At 45.0% G+C, this 20,409-nt stretch overlaps 1 protein-coding gene across 1 annotated transcript in view; it reads left to right on the top strand.

The window, feature by feature from the left end:
• The window catches only part of LOC137415953 (contactin-4-like), a 766,344-nt gene that overhangs the window by 405,807 nt on the left and 340,128 nt on the right, over window positions 1-20,409 (top strand). Inside the window, exon 10 of the mRNA XM_078766054.1 lies at window positions 11,259-11,391. Coding sequence (XP_078622180.1) covers window positions 11,259-11,391 — 133 coding nt within the window. The remainder of the gene's footprint in view (window positions 1-11,258; window positions 11,392-20,409) is intronic.

Consider the following 20,409-nt stretch of genomic DNA (forward strand, 5'->3'; position numbering starts at 1 on the left):
ACAACTGTAGTACGAGGCTCATACAGCTGGCATACAAATGCCTCAATGTCACTTTCTGTGTCAGCTCTCAGCTCCTCAGAGGCCCCAAGGTCATGAAACGCAGATACCACCTCAACAGAGCACCTATTGAGGGCTTGCCAACATGTGAGCTTTCCCTTGCCGGCAAACCGACCAGTCTGGTCTGCTCCCGTGAATGCATGGAATCCTGGTAGGGCTGCAGCCTTCCTGATACCAAGTTCATGTACTATTGGTTCCAGTGAGATTTGCCTCTTCTTGTTCCCCACACCCGTGATGAAGTATGTGTCTTTGCATAGTTCATGGTACCGGTGGAGTGCTAGGATGAATACATCAGTATCAGGTGACTGAATGTACAGCTGTGTTGCACCTCTTCGGACGGCATCTAGACTGTGAAGAAAGATCCTCGTATCAGCCTCCTCCTGGGAGCTACGGAGATGCTGTACATCCATGCAGTTGGAGAAGACATCCTGCCTTGAAGTGACGATGAAGACCTTGGTAGTCCCCTCAAAGTGACACAGAGCTTTCTTTGCCAGATAGACAGTTAGCTCATCTTTGGTGTTGGTGTGCGACAGGAACTGTTTTGCTGTCAGTTTCCCAATCGGGGTGCTGTCTTGAACGTGGTAAGCAGTGGGCGGCTTGCCACCTTGGCGCCTCTCCCGTGTGGCCTCTTTCAGTGAATTTGGCAGATCATATCGGTCAAACACGAGGTGGACTTCATCATACCCGTTGGTCTTGCAGTCCAGTGTTGCATTGAAATGGCCAGCCCACTGGGCACATGTTTTGACCCATTGTGGCTTACCCATTGCTTGCACTAATGCCATGCCGTCTATGACAGTCACCTTCTTGGGAGGGGGTGGAGTATGTTCAGGATTGTCGTCGTCTGGCTGCTGACCAGTGCCAGTTGACTTCTTGGGTAGATCTTCTAGGATGCCCATGAGCTTGCTTTTGTCTGTGCATGGTAGTAGTGTCCCAGCCATTGCAAAGAGGGTTCGTGGAAGCGCGGTGAATTCATATTGACCTATGGCATCCTTCAAGTTGATCTCTGGTCGTGAGCGGGCCACGATCAGCATGCGCGCAAACAGTGACCTGTCGTCTTTCAGCTCTACAACCTTGTCTGCCAGTTTGTGCTTCACAGCTTTCCTGGCACTCTTCCACATCTTCAGTTTGACCTTTCCCATTCTGGCCCAAAGGTTGATTTCATTTGTGTTGATGCGCTCTGCAACAAACGTGTTATACGCTTTCTGACCAATCTCATCTTGGTTGCAGACATCCTTCTGTACTTCAGCTGGCATCACCACCTTGGTGATGATAGTCGTCAGGTCTTCACCCTCATGCGTCATGGGATTCATGGACTCTCTGATCACATTCTTCAGTCGACGAATGTTGTCTTCCTGCCGAGCCCAGACTGTGGTTGATAGGTCGTGGTGCTCCTTGCGTGTAGCTGATTGTGAGCCAGCCATCTGATGGGCTTCTTCAGCAAGCCTACTCAGCTCTGGTGCTGTCAGAAAGAACCTTTCGCGGGCACTGGCATTCTGGGTAATGCCCACAATACCCCCTGTCACCTTCATGATCCTGTTGATGTGCTCCAGTGCATGGTCCACACCTACAGCACAGAAGGGGATTTCATTCTTATGGACACTGAAGTTCCCATCCATGAACTCTTGGTAGATCCCTGGATCTGTCATCTTCAGGGCCTTCATCTCTGCAAGGTACCGGGGAGTCAGCCTGGCATATTTCTGTTTGTCATGTGCAAAGAAGTATATGCACATCTCATCCAGTGAAGACAGGTGAAGCTCAAATTGTCCATCACGGGTGGCACGGATGAATGTGTATATCAGCATTATCATCCGCATGTAGCGTCGCACAAACTTGAACAGTGGACTCTTGGCTTCTTTCCTCTCATCAAACTTTGCCATGGCCTCCAGGACTTCGTTTGACTCGAGGACAGCTAGCATGTTGTTCTGCGCGCTTGTCATCTCCTCTCGGTTGTGTAGATGACAGCTCTGGGAAACCTGTTGTGCTGACTGGGTACATGGGCCCCTCAGATGGGGATGCTCTTGGAAGAATTCGTCCACATAGAGGTCGAAGAGGGCTTGGACAGTGGTGATGTGGGCCTCCAAAGCCCTCTTCATGTGCTTGGCTTCCAGTATTTGTCTGGTCGTTGTTGGGCCATAGATATCAGCCTCAGACCAAGCCTCGTCAAGACCACTGTCCTCTATGGCATTCCCAGCAGCCCTCAGTGCAGCCATCACAGTGTGCATCTCCCCTAGTCGCAGTACCCACTTGCCTTTGCAGTCATCTCTGGTCATCTCCAGCTGTTTGGCTCGCTCATACAGGGCCATGTCTAAGGTGATCACTGTCTTCCTATCGGGACCCATGACCATGCAGTTGATTTGCTGTGTCTGTTTCAAGACTGTTATCAGTGTTTGCCATTCATGGGCTGGTGCTGCTACCAATGGCAGGGCGTTGACCTCTGTCAGAGGCTTCGAAGAGGAGAGCAGTGAGTTGTAGGCTGTCCAAGTTGGGATATCGTGATGCTTGATCCTACTGCCAGGTGGTTGTTTTGGATCGTGGACGAGTGACCCAACAGGGTCAGCATGCTGGGGTTCTGCAGCTTGCAGCTGGTCATCTGGTGGGATGATGTCGTCTTGTACGTCCTCAGCTTCAGCTGTTCGCATGATTGTGCGTGAAAGTAGCCACACTGTGTCCGTCGCAGAGTACGGCTTGGTGACATCTGGGTTTGACCGTGTCTTGAAGCTATACGTGGTACCTGTGGCAGATTGTTTGTTTGGTGCTTGGCAAGGAACAAAGTCTGGAGCAGTCAGAACCTTGAGTGAGCGGTGTCTGGCCTTTCGGTCATGTAGTGTCAGTGTTCTATGTTCATCTGTGGAGGGTGCATGTTCCCGTCGTTGGTAGAGTGCCCAGGCTGTAGCATGGAGTGTCCGCTTCCCATCAGGTGTGTCTTCATTGAAGTCACTGTTGTCCACTGCAAAGAAGACAAACGTCCCTATGCGCATGGTTCTTGGAAAGTATACACCCTGTTCTGTCGTAGACTCTATGACTGAGTTGGCCAGCTGTGTCTCCAACCGCAAGATCCGACTATAATCAACAGACAGACCGAACCCATGCAGGAAATCCAGAAGCTTCTTGTTTCTGGTGGACTGATGGACTACAATGGCAACGGCAAGCTGCTGTGGCCATTCTAAGCGATGGCGGAATGGTGCATCTGGCTCTTTGGGCTTGTACGTGACTTGGCGTTTTGACTTGTAGCCGTACATGATGTTCTGACTGATGGTTATAACATCTCGATGAATAGTGGCTGAGCGCATAGTCTCTGGCTCAATGCTCGTGGCTGGTCCTTCCAGTAGCCAGCGGAGGAAAGCATAGAGTACTTTGGGTACATGCTTTTCAGCATCATCAGTGTTCATTTCTCCTTCAAATTGCCATGGGTGCTTGTTCTGACAAGCAATGGCACTGCGGAGAACAGAGGCACTCTCAAACAGTTGTTCGATGTTTTTTTCATTTGTCTTCGTCATTGCATCTTCGACAGCTGCATCACGCACGGCAGTGGAGAATACACAGTCTGACTCGTTTCGACGTTTTGGTTTCATGAAGTGAACGTCATCAATGTGAGAGTTGATTTTCTCCTTCATGCCTTGGGTAGTAGGTGATGGGACATTGTGCACACCATTATTGTCAAGAATCCTGGAGTAAACCGACTTCAGGTCAGACATGTTGAGAATTTCACCAGCTTGGAGTAGAGAGCGAACAAGGCTGACAAACTCAATGTCTGCGGCTATTTTGATAACATTAGTTTCTTGCAGTATGTGTTCTTTGTCATCACTTGATGTCCCACTCTTGGGAGCACGTTGGACATTCTGCACCCAGCATGGGAGATGATACTTGACGTCGATCGCATGAGCATCATGTGCACTGATGGCAGCACTCAGCTGAACTTTCCACTTGTGGTTGCTGCCTTCTTCAACAGCTTTCTTCAGCTGTTTACCTGCGTTGAACGTGCATACAACATGTACACTTTCCTTAGTGACCTCTTGACAGAAGAAACAAAGGTCTCTGTTGAATGGAGTTGATGATGAACGTGTGAAGCGAAGAGTCTCGTCTTGCGTAGAACCTGAGGTACTTGCAGCGGCAGGTGCAGAAGAAGGACGTCCACACCTCTTATGAAGATGCTGGGTGTCGCCATGTTCGCAGGCTTTCTGGTGGCGAACTCTAGCACGCTCCAGGTGAGCAGTGTTGCATGTAGATCCATAACATGCCCGGTGCCACTTTGCTTTATTGTTCCTCAAGTCAGTGGCAGTGAAACAGCTTAAACGTTCGCTGATCTGTTTGAAGTCGGCATCACCATATCGTGCCCTCTCCTGGATGAACTGGAGAAACTTTGCATATGAGCCCAGTGCTGGCTCAGTCACTAGTGCACCTTGGGGATCCTGGCACTGAATGCAAAGTGTGAAATCAGTTTCTTTCTTGGTTTTCTTGCTTTTTGGCTCCATCATAGCTCAGGGTCACGAATCTGGAACATACAAATAACAAATAACAATTAAGATAGATGTGCATTAAGTTAGATTTTGGACACTGGTTCGGCTGTGCCATAAAAACCTATTTTTATCCCTTGTAGGTTATTAAAGAAGGTTTCATTCAATTCTCTATCCCCAAAAATGTACAACTGGACACCAGAATCGAAACTCTAGGTCATTTAGAAGCCAAGATAATGGAATTTTACGTTTTCGACATCCGCCATTTTGAAAATCCAAAATGGCCGCCATAAAGAACTTGAAACAATTGGAGACATATTTTTTCTAGAACTTATATCATCCCTAAAGACAGCCCAACCAGTGTCCAAAAATTAACAAGCAATTTCACCGGGCATTTCAATCTGCTACATTGGCCCCCCCACTATGTTCTGATTTCTGCATTCTGACAAAAAAACACACGCACACGCACACACGCACACACACACACACACACACACACACTCATAGTTACTCTGCCCCAACTGCTGTGCCTTGCACTGTTTCACTCTCAGCATTGGGGAATATCGCGAGTCAATCAAAATGGGGACCGCAAGGCTAACCCCCGCTCTAGCAAGGAAAATGGCCTTAAAATGCATGTTGTTGTTGTTGTGTAATCAAAATTGCGGCTCGTGGGAAATATATATTGTGCTCGGAAACACAAAGCAAGAGTTTAAAAGACTCTTCTCATGTCATTTTTCTCAAGACTGTGCAGGGCAAGGTGTTCTATTTAGCCTCTAATTTTCTATATTTAAAAAATACTGATTTCAAAATGAGGTTTTTGGTTCCAGGTCAGGGCTTTATTTACTTTACTCTTCATCATGGAGGGAAGTACAAGCCAAGACCATGAAAATTATTAGTTTGATTAAGAGATTGTTTTTTTTCAAATCACTTCACATCTCTCTCCCCAATGGAGAACTCAAGCAACATACAGTCGTGGCAAAAAATATTGGCACCCTTGCACTTTTTTCAAATAACTTTTTTCAAATACAACAACAACAACATGCATTTTAAGGCCATTTTCCCTGCTAGAGCGGGGGTTAGCCTTGCGGTCCCCATGACAATCTTCTCCATCTTGCCCTATTTTCTGCATCTCTCCTTGTTAACCCCCTTGCCCACATCTCTTCTTCCACCATCTTTAGCCAAGTCTTTCTCGGTCTTCCCCGTCTTCTACTTCCTTCTACATTCATTTCCATCACTCTTCTCAACCAGTCACTTTCATCCTTCCTCAACACATGACCAAACCATCTCAACCTGTTCCTCTTCACAGCATCAATCACAGGCTCTATTCCCATCATCTTTCGCAATTCATCATTTGTCTTCCTCTCTCTCAACGATACTCCGCACATCCATCGAACCATTCGCATTTCCACCCTTTCCAACCTTCGTTGCTGCTCTACGTTCATTACCCATGTCTCGCTCCCATAAATCACAACACTTCTCACACATGCAACATACACCTTTCCCTTCAGCTTCAACGACACTCCCCTCCTCATCAGCACGCCACTCAGTTCCCGAAACTTCTTCCATGCACATCTCACTCCAGCAACCGTTGCCGAGTCTGATCCACCTTGTCCATTCAGCATGTCTCCGAGGAAGCAAAATGTTTTCACACCTTCCAGATTCACGCCGTCTCCAAGATCCAACTCAACATTTCCTCCATCTGCAGCTTCCTCTGTGCACACCTGACATTTGAATGTAGCTGCCACACTGGTTAATGACCCTCTCAGACCACTACATTTTTGATGAACCCACTCAGCGCACATTGTACATTGAATGGAGTTCACTGCGACACCCTTCCTGCACACAGCACAGGGCCACTTCCCAGTTCTTTCCACCTCACCACATGCTTTACCACTTGCAATCACCTTCGTCTTTCCGATATTCACCTTCAGACCTTTTGTCTCCATACATTCCTTCCACTTGTTCATCTTTTCCTTCAGTCCATCCATACTTTCCGCAATCAACACCAGATCATCTGCATACAACAACTCCCATGGTACACCCTCCTTTACGTTCTGAGCCAGCACCTCCATCACAGCTACAAATAGTAGTGGACTTAGTACCGACCCCTGATGCACTCCCACCTTCACCTCAAACTCACCACTGTTCCCGTCCTTCGTCCTTACAGCTGTGCGCTCTCTTTTGTACATTGCCATCACTACTCTGTTCAACCATTCCTCCACTCCTAACTTCCTCAATGCCCATGTCAATACTTTGCGTGGAACCCGATCGAATGCTTTCTCCAGATCAACAAACCCAAGAAACAACTTCTTCCTCTGCTGCATGTACTTCTACTGCAACTGCCTCACAATGAAAAGCGCGTCTGTCGTTCCTCTTCCTGGCATAAATCCAAACTGCATTTCGTCGATCTTCACTTTCTTCCTTACCCTCCTCTCCAACACCCTTTCCAATACCTTCATTCCATGCTCCAATAACTTAATCGCTCGGTACGAGCCACACTTCAGAGGGTCACCTTTCCCCTTGTATAGAGGGACGAGGGTACTCAGTTCCCAAACCACTGGAATGCGGCCTTCTTTCACCACCAGATTACAGATCTCTGTCATTCTCTTCACACCCCAACTTCCTGCTGCCTTCAACATATCTCCCACAACTCCCGTCGGCCATCCCGCTTTTCTACTCTTCATTGCTTTTATCGCTTCCTCAACGTCCTTCTCAGTTATCTTCTCTGCCGGTCCTAAAACTGGGTTACTCTCCATGTTGCCATCCCATTCATTCTCTGTATTCAACAGCATTTCCATATATCTTTTCCATCTTCCTTTAATTCCATCTGGGTCCACAACGATTTGTCCCACTTCATCCTTCAAGCAACTCACCCCCATCACATCACACCTCTCTTTCGCTATCTGCTTTGCAATCCTGAATACCGCTCTCTGACCCTCTTCCGAATTCAAGCGTTCTCCGAACATTTTCCTACATGCCTCCTGCGCCTTTGCTACGTCTTTCTTTGCAGCCTTCTTGGCTGCCTTATAACTTTCATGCTCTGCTGTTTCTGCTCCCGTACCTTTCGCCTTCTGCCTCTCCTTGAACTTCTTCCTCTTCTCGTCAAGCCTCTTTCAAACTTCATCATCCCACCACCATGTTTCCGAGTGCCTCTGTGGTCCTTTTGTCCATCCACATACCTCACCAACGGCTCCCAACAGACTAGCTTTCATTGACATCCAACCACTTTCAAGCTCAACCACATCATCCTCTACCCGACTCAGCCTCTCTTTTAATGCCTCCCTTACTGTCACCTCTTTCAACCTCCATACCTTCATTCTCGGTTGGTACTTCAGCCGCCGAGCTCTCCTCGCACCTTTCACCCTTATGTCACAGACAACCAAGTGGTGCTGTGAAACAGCCTCCTCCCCCGGGATCACATTTGTGTCCCAGCGGTGCCCCCTATCTCGCCTACGCACCATCAGGAAGTCAACCGTTGTCGTCGACCCACCTGACGTGTATGTAACAAGCTTATTATCCTCTTTCTGGAACTGAGTATTACAAATCAACAAATCAGCTCCATCAGCAAGCTCCATAATCCTTTCACCTTCTCCATTTCTCACACCATATCCGTAACCCCCATGAACTCCCTCAAAACCATCCATACTCCATCCCACATGTCCATTTAGGTCTCCTCCTACTACAACAACTTCCTCATCTTTCACGTTTTCCATCATCTTCTCTATCACACACCAGAACTTGTCCTTCTCTTCATCGCTCCGACCAACCTGCGGAGCATATCCCGAGATGACGTTCACCAAGAGCTTTCCAATCATCATTTTCACCATCATCAACCTATCACTCACTCTAGTCACACTCACCACACTGTCTACAAACTCCTCATAAAACAGGACACCAACACCATTCACGCCCTCCAGGCACCCTTGCCACACAAACTTGTATTTCTGTCCCTGCCTACCCTTCACCATTCTCACACCACTTCCCTTCCATCTCGTCTCCTGCACACAACATATGTCCACTCTTCTTCTGACCAATACTTCCACCACTTCTCCTGATCTCCCTGTCATTGTCCCTACATTCCATGTCCCAAACCTCAGAAACCGATCTCCACTTCGGGTTGTACCCTGCCCATATGTAGTTGTAATTGTCATGGTTCTCTTTTTGAGGCAATGTTTTCATGGCCGGATGCCCTTCCTGACGCCAACCCTCTTAGTCGTCTCTTATGACACGCAGGGACACGGTGTACCTATTCTATTCCAGGGTACACACTGGGAAACGTTTAAAACATGGAAATTCTGGGGGGGGGGGGGGGGGGGGGGGTTCGGGGGGCATCATGGCTGCGGGGGCCCCGTCAGCACCACGCCACGGCGGCCGTGTCAGCACCACACCACGTCGGCCCGGTCAACACCACACCACGTCGGCCCGGTCAGCACCACACCACTTCGGCCCGGTCAGCACCACACCACGGCGGCCCGGTCAGCACCACACCATGGTGGCCCAGTCAGCACCATACCATGGTGGCCCGGTCAGCACCACACCACACCACGTCGGCCCGGTCAGCACCACACCACACCACGTCGGCTCGGTCAGCACCACACCATGTCGGCCCGGTCAGCACCACACCACGTCAGCCCGGCCAGCACCACACCACGGCGGTCCGGGCCAGCACCACACCACGTCGGCCTGGCCAGCACCACAACACGCTTGCCCGGTCACATTGTAAATGAGGTGAAGAAATCCAACTGCTCACGAAGCGTTCGCGCTGAGCGTCAAGAATGAGAAAACAACCTAAATAAATAAGTTGAAATTGACAAAAGTATTTGGTCTCCACAATTGTTTATTTCACTGTTAATATTACAGAACCTTTGTTTTCATTCAGAACTTAATATATTCTTTTAAATCAGAAAATAAAAATAAATGGCATTGACAAAATTATTGACACCCAAGACTTAATATTTGGTAGCATGGCCTTTGGACAAAATAACTGCAGTGATAAGTGAAAGTAAAATAACTGCTTCCTATAGCCATGAATGAGCTTCCTACTCCTCTCTACTGGCAGTTTGTCCCACTCTTCTTGTGCAAATTGCTCCAGTTCCCCCAGATTTGAAGGGTGCCTTCTCCCAACTGCTGTTTTCATATTTCCCCACAGATGTTCAATGGGATTTAGATCTGGACTCATTGCTGGCCACTTCAGAACAGTCCAGCGTTTTATCTTGAAACATTCCTGGGTGCTTTTTGACGTATGTTTTGGGTCATTGTCCTGCTGCAGGACCCATGACCTTCGATGTAGACCCAGCTTTCTGACACTGGGTTGAACATTGCGCTCCAAAATGCCTTGGTAATCTCCTGATTTGGGAGATTTGGGAGATCAGTAATCTCCTGATCATGATACCATGCACACATTCAAGCCACCCAGCGTTAGAGGCAGCACAGTAACCGCAAAACATCACTGAACCTACTCCATGTTTGACTGTCGGGAAGGTGGTTTTTTGTTTGAAGGCTTCATTTTGTTTTCTGTAAACATGGAGATGATGTGCTTTCCCAAAAAGCTCTAATTTGGTCTCATCTATCCACAGGAAATTCTCCCAGAAGGATTTTTGGCTTGTTCAGGTGTGTTTTGGCAAACTCCATTCGGGCTTTCATATGTCTCTCTCCCAGCAGTGGGTTCCTACCATTGAACTCCCTTTCATCGAGTTGACGACGGATAGTGCGAGTTGAAACTGTCGTTCCTTGTGTCTGAAGGTCAGCTTGAATCTGTTTGGAAGTTGTTCGAGGTGCTTTCTCCATCTTTCGAACAATCCTTCACTGTAATGTTCAATCAAGCTTCTTCTTGCGGCCAAGTCCAGGGAGGTTGGCTACAGTGCCATGGCTTTAAACTTCCGGATAACATTGCGTACGGTGGACACAGGAACATCAAGGTTTCTGGAGATGGACTTGTAGCCTTGAGATTGTCTATGCTTGGCTACAATCTTGTGTCTGACCTCTTCAGCCATTTCTCTGGTTTTCTTTCTTTTCTCCATGCTTATTGCGGTACACACAGTGACACAAAACAGCAGAATGACTCCTTTTCTCTATTAAAACTGGTTGCATGAGTGATTTTTATATTGTACGCACCTGCAACTCACCACAGCTGAGTTAAATTCCAAAGAAAAGGAGAATCACCTGCTTGAAATCTAATTATTTCTAACAACTTCTCAAAGGTGCCAATAATATTTTCCGGGCCATTTCAGGATTTCTGTGTGGAATAAGCGAACAATTAGTAATTTTTTTCTTTGTTTTGTTCCACTGCAAATCAAAGAAATACACATGTGGATACCAAAATATTTTTTAATTTAAACAATTTTCTGGAAGAAATGGTGCGTTATTTGAAAAAAGTGCAACGGTGCCAATATTTTTGGCCACGACTGTATAAGGGTAAGGTGTAAAGGTTACAGTTCGCTGTATGCATCCTGTGTGCATGCTCCAGATTACTCACTTGATACTTTAAGACTGAGATGAACAGCTACGATAAAGCTTCATTGTGCATGTGTCATGTGATGGCAAGCAACCTCTGTTATTTTGAGTGGTTCTGTTGCAACTACAGACTTATTAGCTCACCATGGTTATGTTTGGAGTTGATTTAGAAGCTATTGCAGAATATTTCATACTGCCCACGGGCTGTGTTAAAATGGTCATGTATATACGGGGGAAGGAGAGAATCCATCCCATATCGATTTCCTGAAGGTTTCCCTGTTCACTTGCCTACAGGGGAGGATTCATGTTGGAGAGAGCGGCACTTTGACTATAAACATTCTGAAGCCCGTGGACCGGGGCATGTACCAGTGCCGGGCGGACAACGGTCATGGCAGCATTTTTTCAAGTGCAGAACTTCGACTTGAAGGTATGCAGACAGGGAAAAGTTTGAACCCACAAAGTCATGCGTGAATCCACAGAGCTGCATGTATCATCTTTGCTTCATTAATCTACAAATGTACATTCTACGCAACTGAGAAGATGTTCGATTGGTTTCAGAGACTTACAATGTGGCATTGTCATGGAAATAACATTTCAAATAAGTGTCCTCCATTCAAATTTGGCATAGATGCAGCTACTTCAAACTTGTTGTCCCCAGTCGCACCGCGGAGCGAAAGGGGGACTATGGTTTTACCCTCCGCCCCTGTGTGCATGCGTGCGTGCATGCGTACGTGCACTGCAATATCTTTTTAAAGTAAGCGAAGGACCGAATTCTAATTTGGTGTGTGTGTGCAACGAGGCATATGGAAGAACCCTATTGAAAATGAGGTCGCCACGTCAAAATCCAAGATGGCTGTCACCATATCTAAACCTTGTGAGCGCGATATCTTGAAAAGTAAATGTCTGAACCTTGTCAGCGGAATATCTTGAAAAATAAATGAACTACTAACTTCTCATCCAGTGTGGGTGTATCTAGGCATAAGGAGGAACACCATTGAAAATTGGGTCGCCACGTCAAAATCCACGATGGCCGCCACCATATATATGTCTGAACCTTGTGAGTGGAATATCTTGAAAAACAAGCGTTACGCCTAGGTACCCCGTCGGGGAAGTGATGTGAGTTGACAAAGTGGAAGATGCAGAAAACATGCTGTGATATGATATTTCGCTCACAAGGTTCAGACATACATGGCGGCGGCCATCTTGGATTTTGACGTGTCGACCCAATTTTCAATAGCGTTCTTCTTTATGCCGAGATACACCCACACACAAAATTCGAAGTTGGTACTTCGCTTATTTTTCAAGATATTCATCTCACAAGGTTCAGACATACATGGCGGCCGCCATCTTGGATTTTGACGTGGTGACCCAATTTTAAACAGCCATCTTCCTTGTGCCTAGATACACCCACACACCAGATTAGAAGTTGGTACTTCGCTTATTTTTCAAGATATTTCGCTCACAAGGTTCAGACATATATATGGTGGCGGCCATCTTGGATTTTGACGTTGCGACCCAATTTTCAATAGCCTTCTTCCTTTGCGAAGGAAGATGGGATTGCGACCAAATTTTGCACAAATGATATTTGTTGTGTTGTGACTAAAGTTTGTTTATGGCATTAAAAATAATCAGGGTCTAAGGGGGTTTACCAGGGTCAAAGTTGGTCCAGGTTTGACCCCCCAAAATAGGAATTTGCTTTTTCCTCTGAAACTACACATCCTATTTTGATGAAACTTGACCACAACCTTCACCACCCTTAACCTACCAAAGTATGTTCATGGCATGAAAAAAATCTGCCCCTTTGGGGCTCTACGTAGGGGTTGCCCCCAAAATAGGTATTTGGTTTCTGCTCAGAAATAACACACGCAATTTCGATGAAACTTCACCACGACCTTAATCACCCATGATATACTAATGTTTGTTCAAGGCATTATAAAAATTGGGGTCTTAGGATGTATATGGGGTTGGGGGAGGGAGGGTTGCCCCCCAAAATATGTATTTTTTGTTTGTTTGTTTAAAGTCTTATGATTATGTTAGTATGATTCAACATGCTGCCCTGTCTTCTAGCAACCATTACAATTGGTTTAAAATACCCTTAGTCGGTGCAGTATACTGTTTATTCAACCAGGCGAGCACCAGTGGTGTTGCCCGTATGTTTATTGTTTGTAACATTTTTATTTATGTTGTTATTATTTTGCCATTATCATTATGATTGTTATAATAATAGTAATAATAATAATTATTATTATTATTATTATGCCATTATCACTTGCCATTTATCATCGGACTGAAATTATGAATTTTCGGTTATAATAAAATTTATTTCCGGTCAATGTGCAACCCAGCGACTCTTAGCCTATACACCGCACATGTGTAGATACACATGTGTGCATATAATTTTCTCAACTTTTCCCTCAGGCGAGTATTCAACAATGCTAATGATCAATAGGAATGGGTTTATGTGTCAAATAAAAGTCATAATTTGGCCATAAGGGTCTCAAGGGCAATATTGCATGTCACAATTGAAGCTATCGCAGGTCGACATCACATATGAGGCCAACAACAACAACAACAACATGCATTTTAAGGCCATTTTCCCTGCTAGAGCGGGGGTTAGCCTTGCGGTCCCCATGACAATCTTCTCCATTTTGCCCTATTTTCTACATCTCCCCTTGTTAACCCCCTTGCCCGCATTTCTTCTTCGACCATCTTCAGCCAAGTCTTTCTCGGTCTTCCCCGTCCTCTACTTCCTTCTACATTAACTTCCATCACTCTTCTCAACCAGTCACTTTCATCCTTCCTCAACACATGACCAAACCATCTCAACCTGTTCCTCTTCACAGCATCAATCACAGGCAATATTCCCATCATCTTTCGCAATTCATCATTTGTCTTCCTCTCTCTCAACGATACTCCGCACATCCATCGAACCATTCGCATTTCCACCCTTTCCAGCCTTCGTTGCTGCTCTACGTTCATTACCCATGTCTCGCTCCCATAAATCATAACACTTCTCACACATGCAGCATACACCTTTCCCTTCAGCTTCAGCGACACTCTCCTCCTCATCAGCACGCCACTCAGTTCCCGAAACTTCTTCCATGCACATCTCACTCGAGCAACCGTTGCAGAGTCTGATCCACCTTCTCCATTCAGCATGTCTCCGAGGTAGCAAAATGTTTTCACACCTTCCAGCTTCACGCCGTCTCCAAGATCCAACTCAACATTTCCTCCATCTGCAGCTCCCTCTGTGCACACCTTACATTTGAATGTAGCTGCCACACTGGTAAATGACCCTCTCAGACCACTACATTTTTGATGAACCCACTCAGCGCACATTGTACATTGAATGGAGTTCACTCCGACACCCTTCCTGCACACAGCACACGGACACTTCCCAGTTATTTCCACCTCACCACATGCTTTACCACTTGCCATCACTTTCGTCTTTCCGATATTCACCTTCAGACCTTTTGTCTCCATACATTCCTTCCACTTGTTCATCTTTTCCTTCAGTCCATCCATACTTTCCGCAATCAACACCAGATCATCTGCATACAACAACTCCCACGGTACACCCTCCTTTACGTTCTGAGCCAGCACCTCCATCACAGCTACAAATAGTAGTGGACTTAGTACCGACCCCTGATGCACTCCCACCTTCACCTCAAACTCACCACTGTTCCCGTCCTTCGTCCTTACAGCTGTGCGCGCTCTTTTGTACATTGCCATCACTACTCTGATCAACCATTCCTCCACTCCTAACTTCCTCAAAGCCCATGTCAATACTTTGCGTGGAACCCTATCGAATGCTTTCTCCAGATCAACAAACCCAAAAAACAACTTCTTCCTCTTCTCCATGTACTTCTCCTGCAACTGCCTCACAATGAAAAGCGCGTCTGTCGTTCCTCTTCCTGGCATAAATCCAAACTGCATTTCGTCGATCTTCACTTTCTTCCTTATCCTCCTCTCCAACACCCTTTCCAATACCTTCATTCCATGCTCCAATAACTTTATCGCTCGGTACGAGCCACACTCCAGAGGGTTACCTTTCCCCTTGTATAGAGGGACGAGGGTACTCAGTTCCCAATCCACTGGAATGCGGCCTTCTTTCACCACCAGATTACAGATCTCTGTCATTCTCTTCACACCCCAACTTCCTGCTGCCTTCAACATATCTCCCACAACTCCCGTCGGCCCTCCCGCTTTTCCACTCTTCATTGCTTTTATCGCTTCCTCAACTTCCTTCTCAGTTATCTTCTTTGCCGGTCCTAAAACTGGGGTACTCTCTATGTTGCCATCCCATTCATTCTCTGTATTCAACAGCATTTCCATATATCTTTTCCATCTTCCTTTAATTCCATCTGGGTCGACAACGATTTGTCCCACTTCATCCTTCAAGCAACTCACCCCCATCACATCACACCTCTCTTTCGCTATGTGCTTTGCAATCCTGAATACTGCTTTCTGACCCTCTTCCGAATCCAAGCGTTCTCCGAACATTTTCCTACATGCCTCCTGCGCCTTTGCTACCTCTTTCTTTCTATGAGGCCCCAATATATATATATATATTATATAAACCATATACTGTGCACATATAATGTGATGGATATAATTTTTTTACAGGCAATGGGATGCATGATTCAGGTTTAAAGACTCATTTAAGCACCTTTATTAGCTAACGATAATTGTGGCCTATCTAGCGTCCTACCTAGAAGGCTTGCAAGTTGAGAGGGCTTGGGTCTGTACCTGTGTGGGATGCGATAAGCATTGAATGCCTCGAGGATGTGGGGTTTTCTCCAAATTTATTAACTCAACTGGACTACCGTCCAGTTGAGTTCATCACATACTGAACCCTCCGGCGTCCGTCGTCTGTCGTCGTCGTCGTCGTCTGTCGTCTGTCGTCCGTTAACTTTTCGACGTTAACACTCCAGCGTCCACAAATATCAACCGATTCTGATCAAACTTGACATGCAGCATCCTTACCCCAAGGACCAGGTTGATATTACATTTCAGCCCGATCCGTTGAAAAATGGCGGACTTAGGCGACCATTTTGTTTTTGGTCATGAAAACGACGTTAACACTAGCGTCCACAAATATTAACAGATTTTTTATCAAACTTAGAATGTTTAACCCTTACCACACAAGGTAGGTTGCTATTGCATTCCAACCCGATCCACCACAAAATGGCCGCCATAGGCCGCCATATTGTTTTCAGCTCCGAAGCGACGTTAAGACTTTAACATCCACAAATATTTATGGATTTTGATCAAACTTGGTGTGTGAGACTCTTACCACACAAGGTAGGTTGCTATCGCATGTCAACCCGATCTGTCACAAAATGGCTGCCTCCACAACTATATTTCTGCAACATTGTTGCAAAGTGTAACATTGTATCAATTGTAAAACAAGGACAAGTATAAGGATACAAGGACCTTAAAATTATTACACAAGGTTGTTGGCTTTTCATTTAAGTCAAATCTAGTGCAGACAACTGACCTACTTTAAAGTTGTCCAGTCAGTTCAGTTGAGTTCTGCTTCCCTGGAAGCTCTAGTTTTGGATTAGTGTTAAACAACAGCAGCGACTTTTTAAAAAGGTAATCATACGTTGGACAGAATTGACTGAATAGTTTGTTGATACAATATTATTTTTACTTCCAGTAAGTGTGCTCTACAAAACGCCATGATAAGTTCTTTATACACCATACGGAGTTTATGCAAAGTGGAAAACTCCTTTGGAGAGGGCGAAAATGAAGTCGCTGCAACTTATGTCGTGTGATGCTTAGTGCCCCTGGCAAGTTTGCTTGAGATTGGATAAATAATGACCGACAATGTATCGTGGTCAGACAGACAGACAAACACCAAATTACATATTGTAAACCCTCGTCCAATGCGGGATTAGGTTCCTGGAAAACAGCACATTCGGCAAAAATGTGAAGTTTAAGACCTTATGCGATAAATGGCGATGGGGGAACATGGCCGCGGAACGTAACCTACCGACAATTATTTTATTTGTTCTTTTTTCTGTTAATAAAATTCTCAGAGGGAAAGAGGGAATACATATTTGTAAACTTGTCAGATGGTAGGTTAATTGTTCCAGGCTAGGGGATTATCGTCGCTGGTGGATGTGATGCAGTGCAAAAGCTTTTCATTTAAAGTTGCCTGATGCATTTCCATAAAAAGAAGTGCAAGACGATCATTGAAAGACTTGAACCAGTGTGCTGCTTTCTGCTCCTTGGAGATGTACGAGTACATCATGTTACCTATTATATTGTAGGAAAGCCCCTTTTCGTCAGCATTGAACACCTGTTTCAGGGATATAGCTTCTTTATGTTATAAACTCTAGGAAGTCAGGATTTAACGAATGGTGCATATGGTGTAGTCATCGACACGATACTCACAGTCAACCGATGCTACACTCATCTCACCATACAACTTGTCCAGTATCAGGATTTTTTCTGCTAATGTCATAACCTTGTGGGATTTCTTCACTCCACTATCACTTGGAGAGGCTTGACCTAAACTAAATAACGCTAAATAACGTTGAGTTAAAGAAATCTACTGGGCATAAGCTCACTCGACCACTGAACTATGCAGACTGAAAACAGCATGGTTGGTAGATGGTGGCGGGAGATGTCACCTCTGCACATGACATGGTCACAGCGCCACATTCAAAGCCACGCATAATCAAATTAATATGTGCATTTGGGAAATAAGCATTGCATCTATTCCCATACATATAAATGAATCTGCAATGTGAAGATCCGCGTTGGAAAAGGGTTTACTGTATTTTAGCATGATTATTTTGAAATATATTATTTTTTTCTTATTTTTTATTATGTGTTCTTATTATGGGAGGCAGGAGGTAATTTGGGATAATGATGATTATCAGTAAGGTATCGTGATACTTTAAGTATCTCCAGGTTTGACACAAACAGCAAACAAATCAGCTTTGGTTCATACTAAGGTTCATATCAAAGCATTATTGGAGATTTATCAAGGTGTATCAAAGTCATCCTGCAAAAGCTCATGACTAGTCGAGGCTAGATCAAATATTGGATGGTTCGCCACTGCAATGTAGGGTACTTTACGCGAGGGTGCAGGAATTTCAATTTATTCCAGTATGCTGTCACCACTTCTGTGTGAAAGATTTTGAGGTCCAACGACAACAGTTGTGGGTACATGGGCCCTCCGAGTTAGTATCTATGCAATGGATTGCACACACATTGATACATGTCCCTGCATGGCAAACACCATTATGAACAGTGTAAAGCTGAGTCAAGTTTTGAAAGGTATGGGTGAATGTGCATACCAAAATACGCTATCCTGCTAGCCCTGCCATCACCAAAACAGGCCTTCGGTTGATTTGCTTAGTGCGTATATATATATATATGTGTATATATATATATATATATATATATATATATATATATACACACACACACACACACACACACACACACACACACACACACACACACACACACACACACACACACACACACACACACACAGGGGGCTGCAAAAGTAGGTAGACAGTAATGAAAAACAAAACGTGCGCACAAAACGTATTTTATTGATTATACAAGCATATCAATAATAACATATCAATAATAAACATATTAATCCCTCAAATGTTCAAACTGTTTGCCCCCGGCATTCACACACTCCATTAGTCGAGAGTGTGGACACCCATGCACACTCTGGCACAAAGGTCTTTATCAGCATCAATTTCCTGGCAAGCCTCCCGTATGAACTGAATCATGGCATCAACAGAACGTGGCTTGCGTGCGAAAACCCTGTCTTTTACACATCCCCAGAAAAAGAAGTCCATAGGGGTGAGATCCGGCGAACGTGGTGGCCAGTCAACGGCTCCCCGACGTCCAATCCACCTGTTGGGAAATTCTTTGTCAAGTAGCGCACGCACAGAGTGCGCGAAGTGCGGTGGCGCCCCATCCTGCTGAAAGTAGAAGTCGTCCTGCTGCTGTTGTTCGCATACCTGTGGTATGATTGTATCCATCAGCATGTTCAGATACACGTGTTGATCGACAGTCCTGTGCAGAATGATAGGTCCAACGACACTGGCAGGACAGGCCAGCCCACACTGTCACCCCAGGTTGATTGAGCTGTTGCTCAATCGTGACTTTAGGGTTTTCAGTTGCGTAGTACACACAATTGTGCCGATTAACGGCACCCGATAGCTTAAAGTTTGCTTCATCGGACCACACGATTTTGCGCAGAATGCTGTCACCCTCTCCTTCCTCGTTCAGGATGGCTTCGCAAAATTGTAAACGCCGATCCGAGTCATCCTCTAATAAACCATGTATCAATCGTGGCACGTACATTTTCAGTCCTGCACGGTGCATCAAACGACCCAACGATCTGCGTTCAATACCCAATTCAGATGACGCCCTGTTTTTCGATTTCTGAGGGCTCTGGGTAAATGCCAGGGCGACTTTCATTGCATTCTCTGGCGTTGTCACGGTGACTGGTCGACCACTCTTCGGCGAGTTGTGGATAGACCCCGTCCTCTCAAATTTGTCACGTATCCGGTAAATCGTGAGCCTCGTTGGTGGAGGCGATGCAAATGTTTCTCGCCACTGCTCTCGCACACGTTCACTATTCTCTGTCTTCCAGTACTGTTTCAAAATCCATTTGCGCTCCTCGTCCGTTGAATTACCAGCCATCGTTAAATTTCCACTTCACCTGCAAATAATAGATGTATTATAGAAAAAATTACGAAAATAAAAATATTAAAAATGGTAATAATGATTTTAATGAATTAAATGAATTCCAGTATTAAATGAATCCTAGCACCACTATTATAATACTGGTAATACTGGTATAATCCTTACTGTATACCTACTTTTGCAGCCCCCTGTATGTATATGTATATATATATATATATATATATATATATATATATATATATATATATATATATATATATATATATATATATATATATATATATACATATATATATAACTGTGAGAAATAGTAGAAACTCCACAGTACGAGCAGGGCGTTTCATTTGCTTTAAATAAATAATCGGGAGATTAAATCAGACGCGGACGTAGCTTCAGGACGTCGATCTTTAATTGTCGACAAGCTTTCGACCAACAAACGTCTTCTTCTTAGTCGTCCCCAAGTTCAACGGAAGTCAGTTCACTGAGTTCACTGAGTCAGTTCACTCAGTTCCTGTAGTTCACTCCCGTTGAACTTGGGGACGACTAAGAAGAAGACCTTTGATGGTCGAAAGCCTGTCTCGTCAATTAAAGATCGACGTCCTGAAGCTACGTCCGCGTCTGATTTAATCTCCCGATTATATATATATATATATATATATATATATATATATATATATATATATATATATATATATATATATATATATTTATATATATATATATATATATATATATTTATATATATATATATATA

This window comes from Myxine glutinosa, chromosome 12 (genome assembly GCF_964187855.1).
Source record: "Myxine glutinosa chromosome 12, kmMyxGlut1.1, whole genome shotgun sequence".
NCBI lineage: Eukaryota > Metazoa > Chordata > Myxini > Myxiniformes > Myxinidae > Myxine > Myxine glutinosa.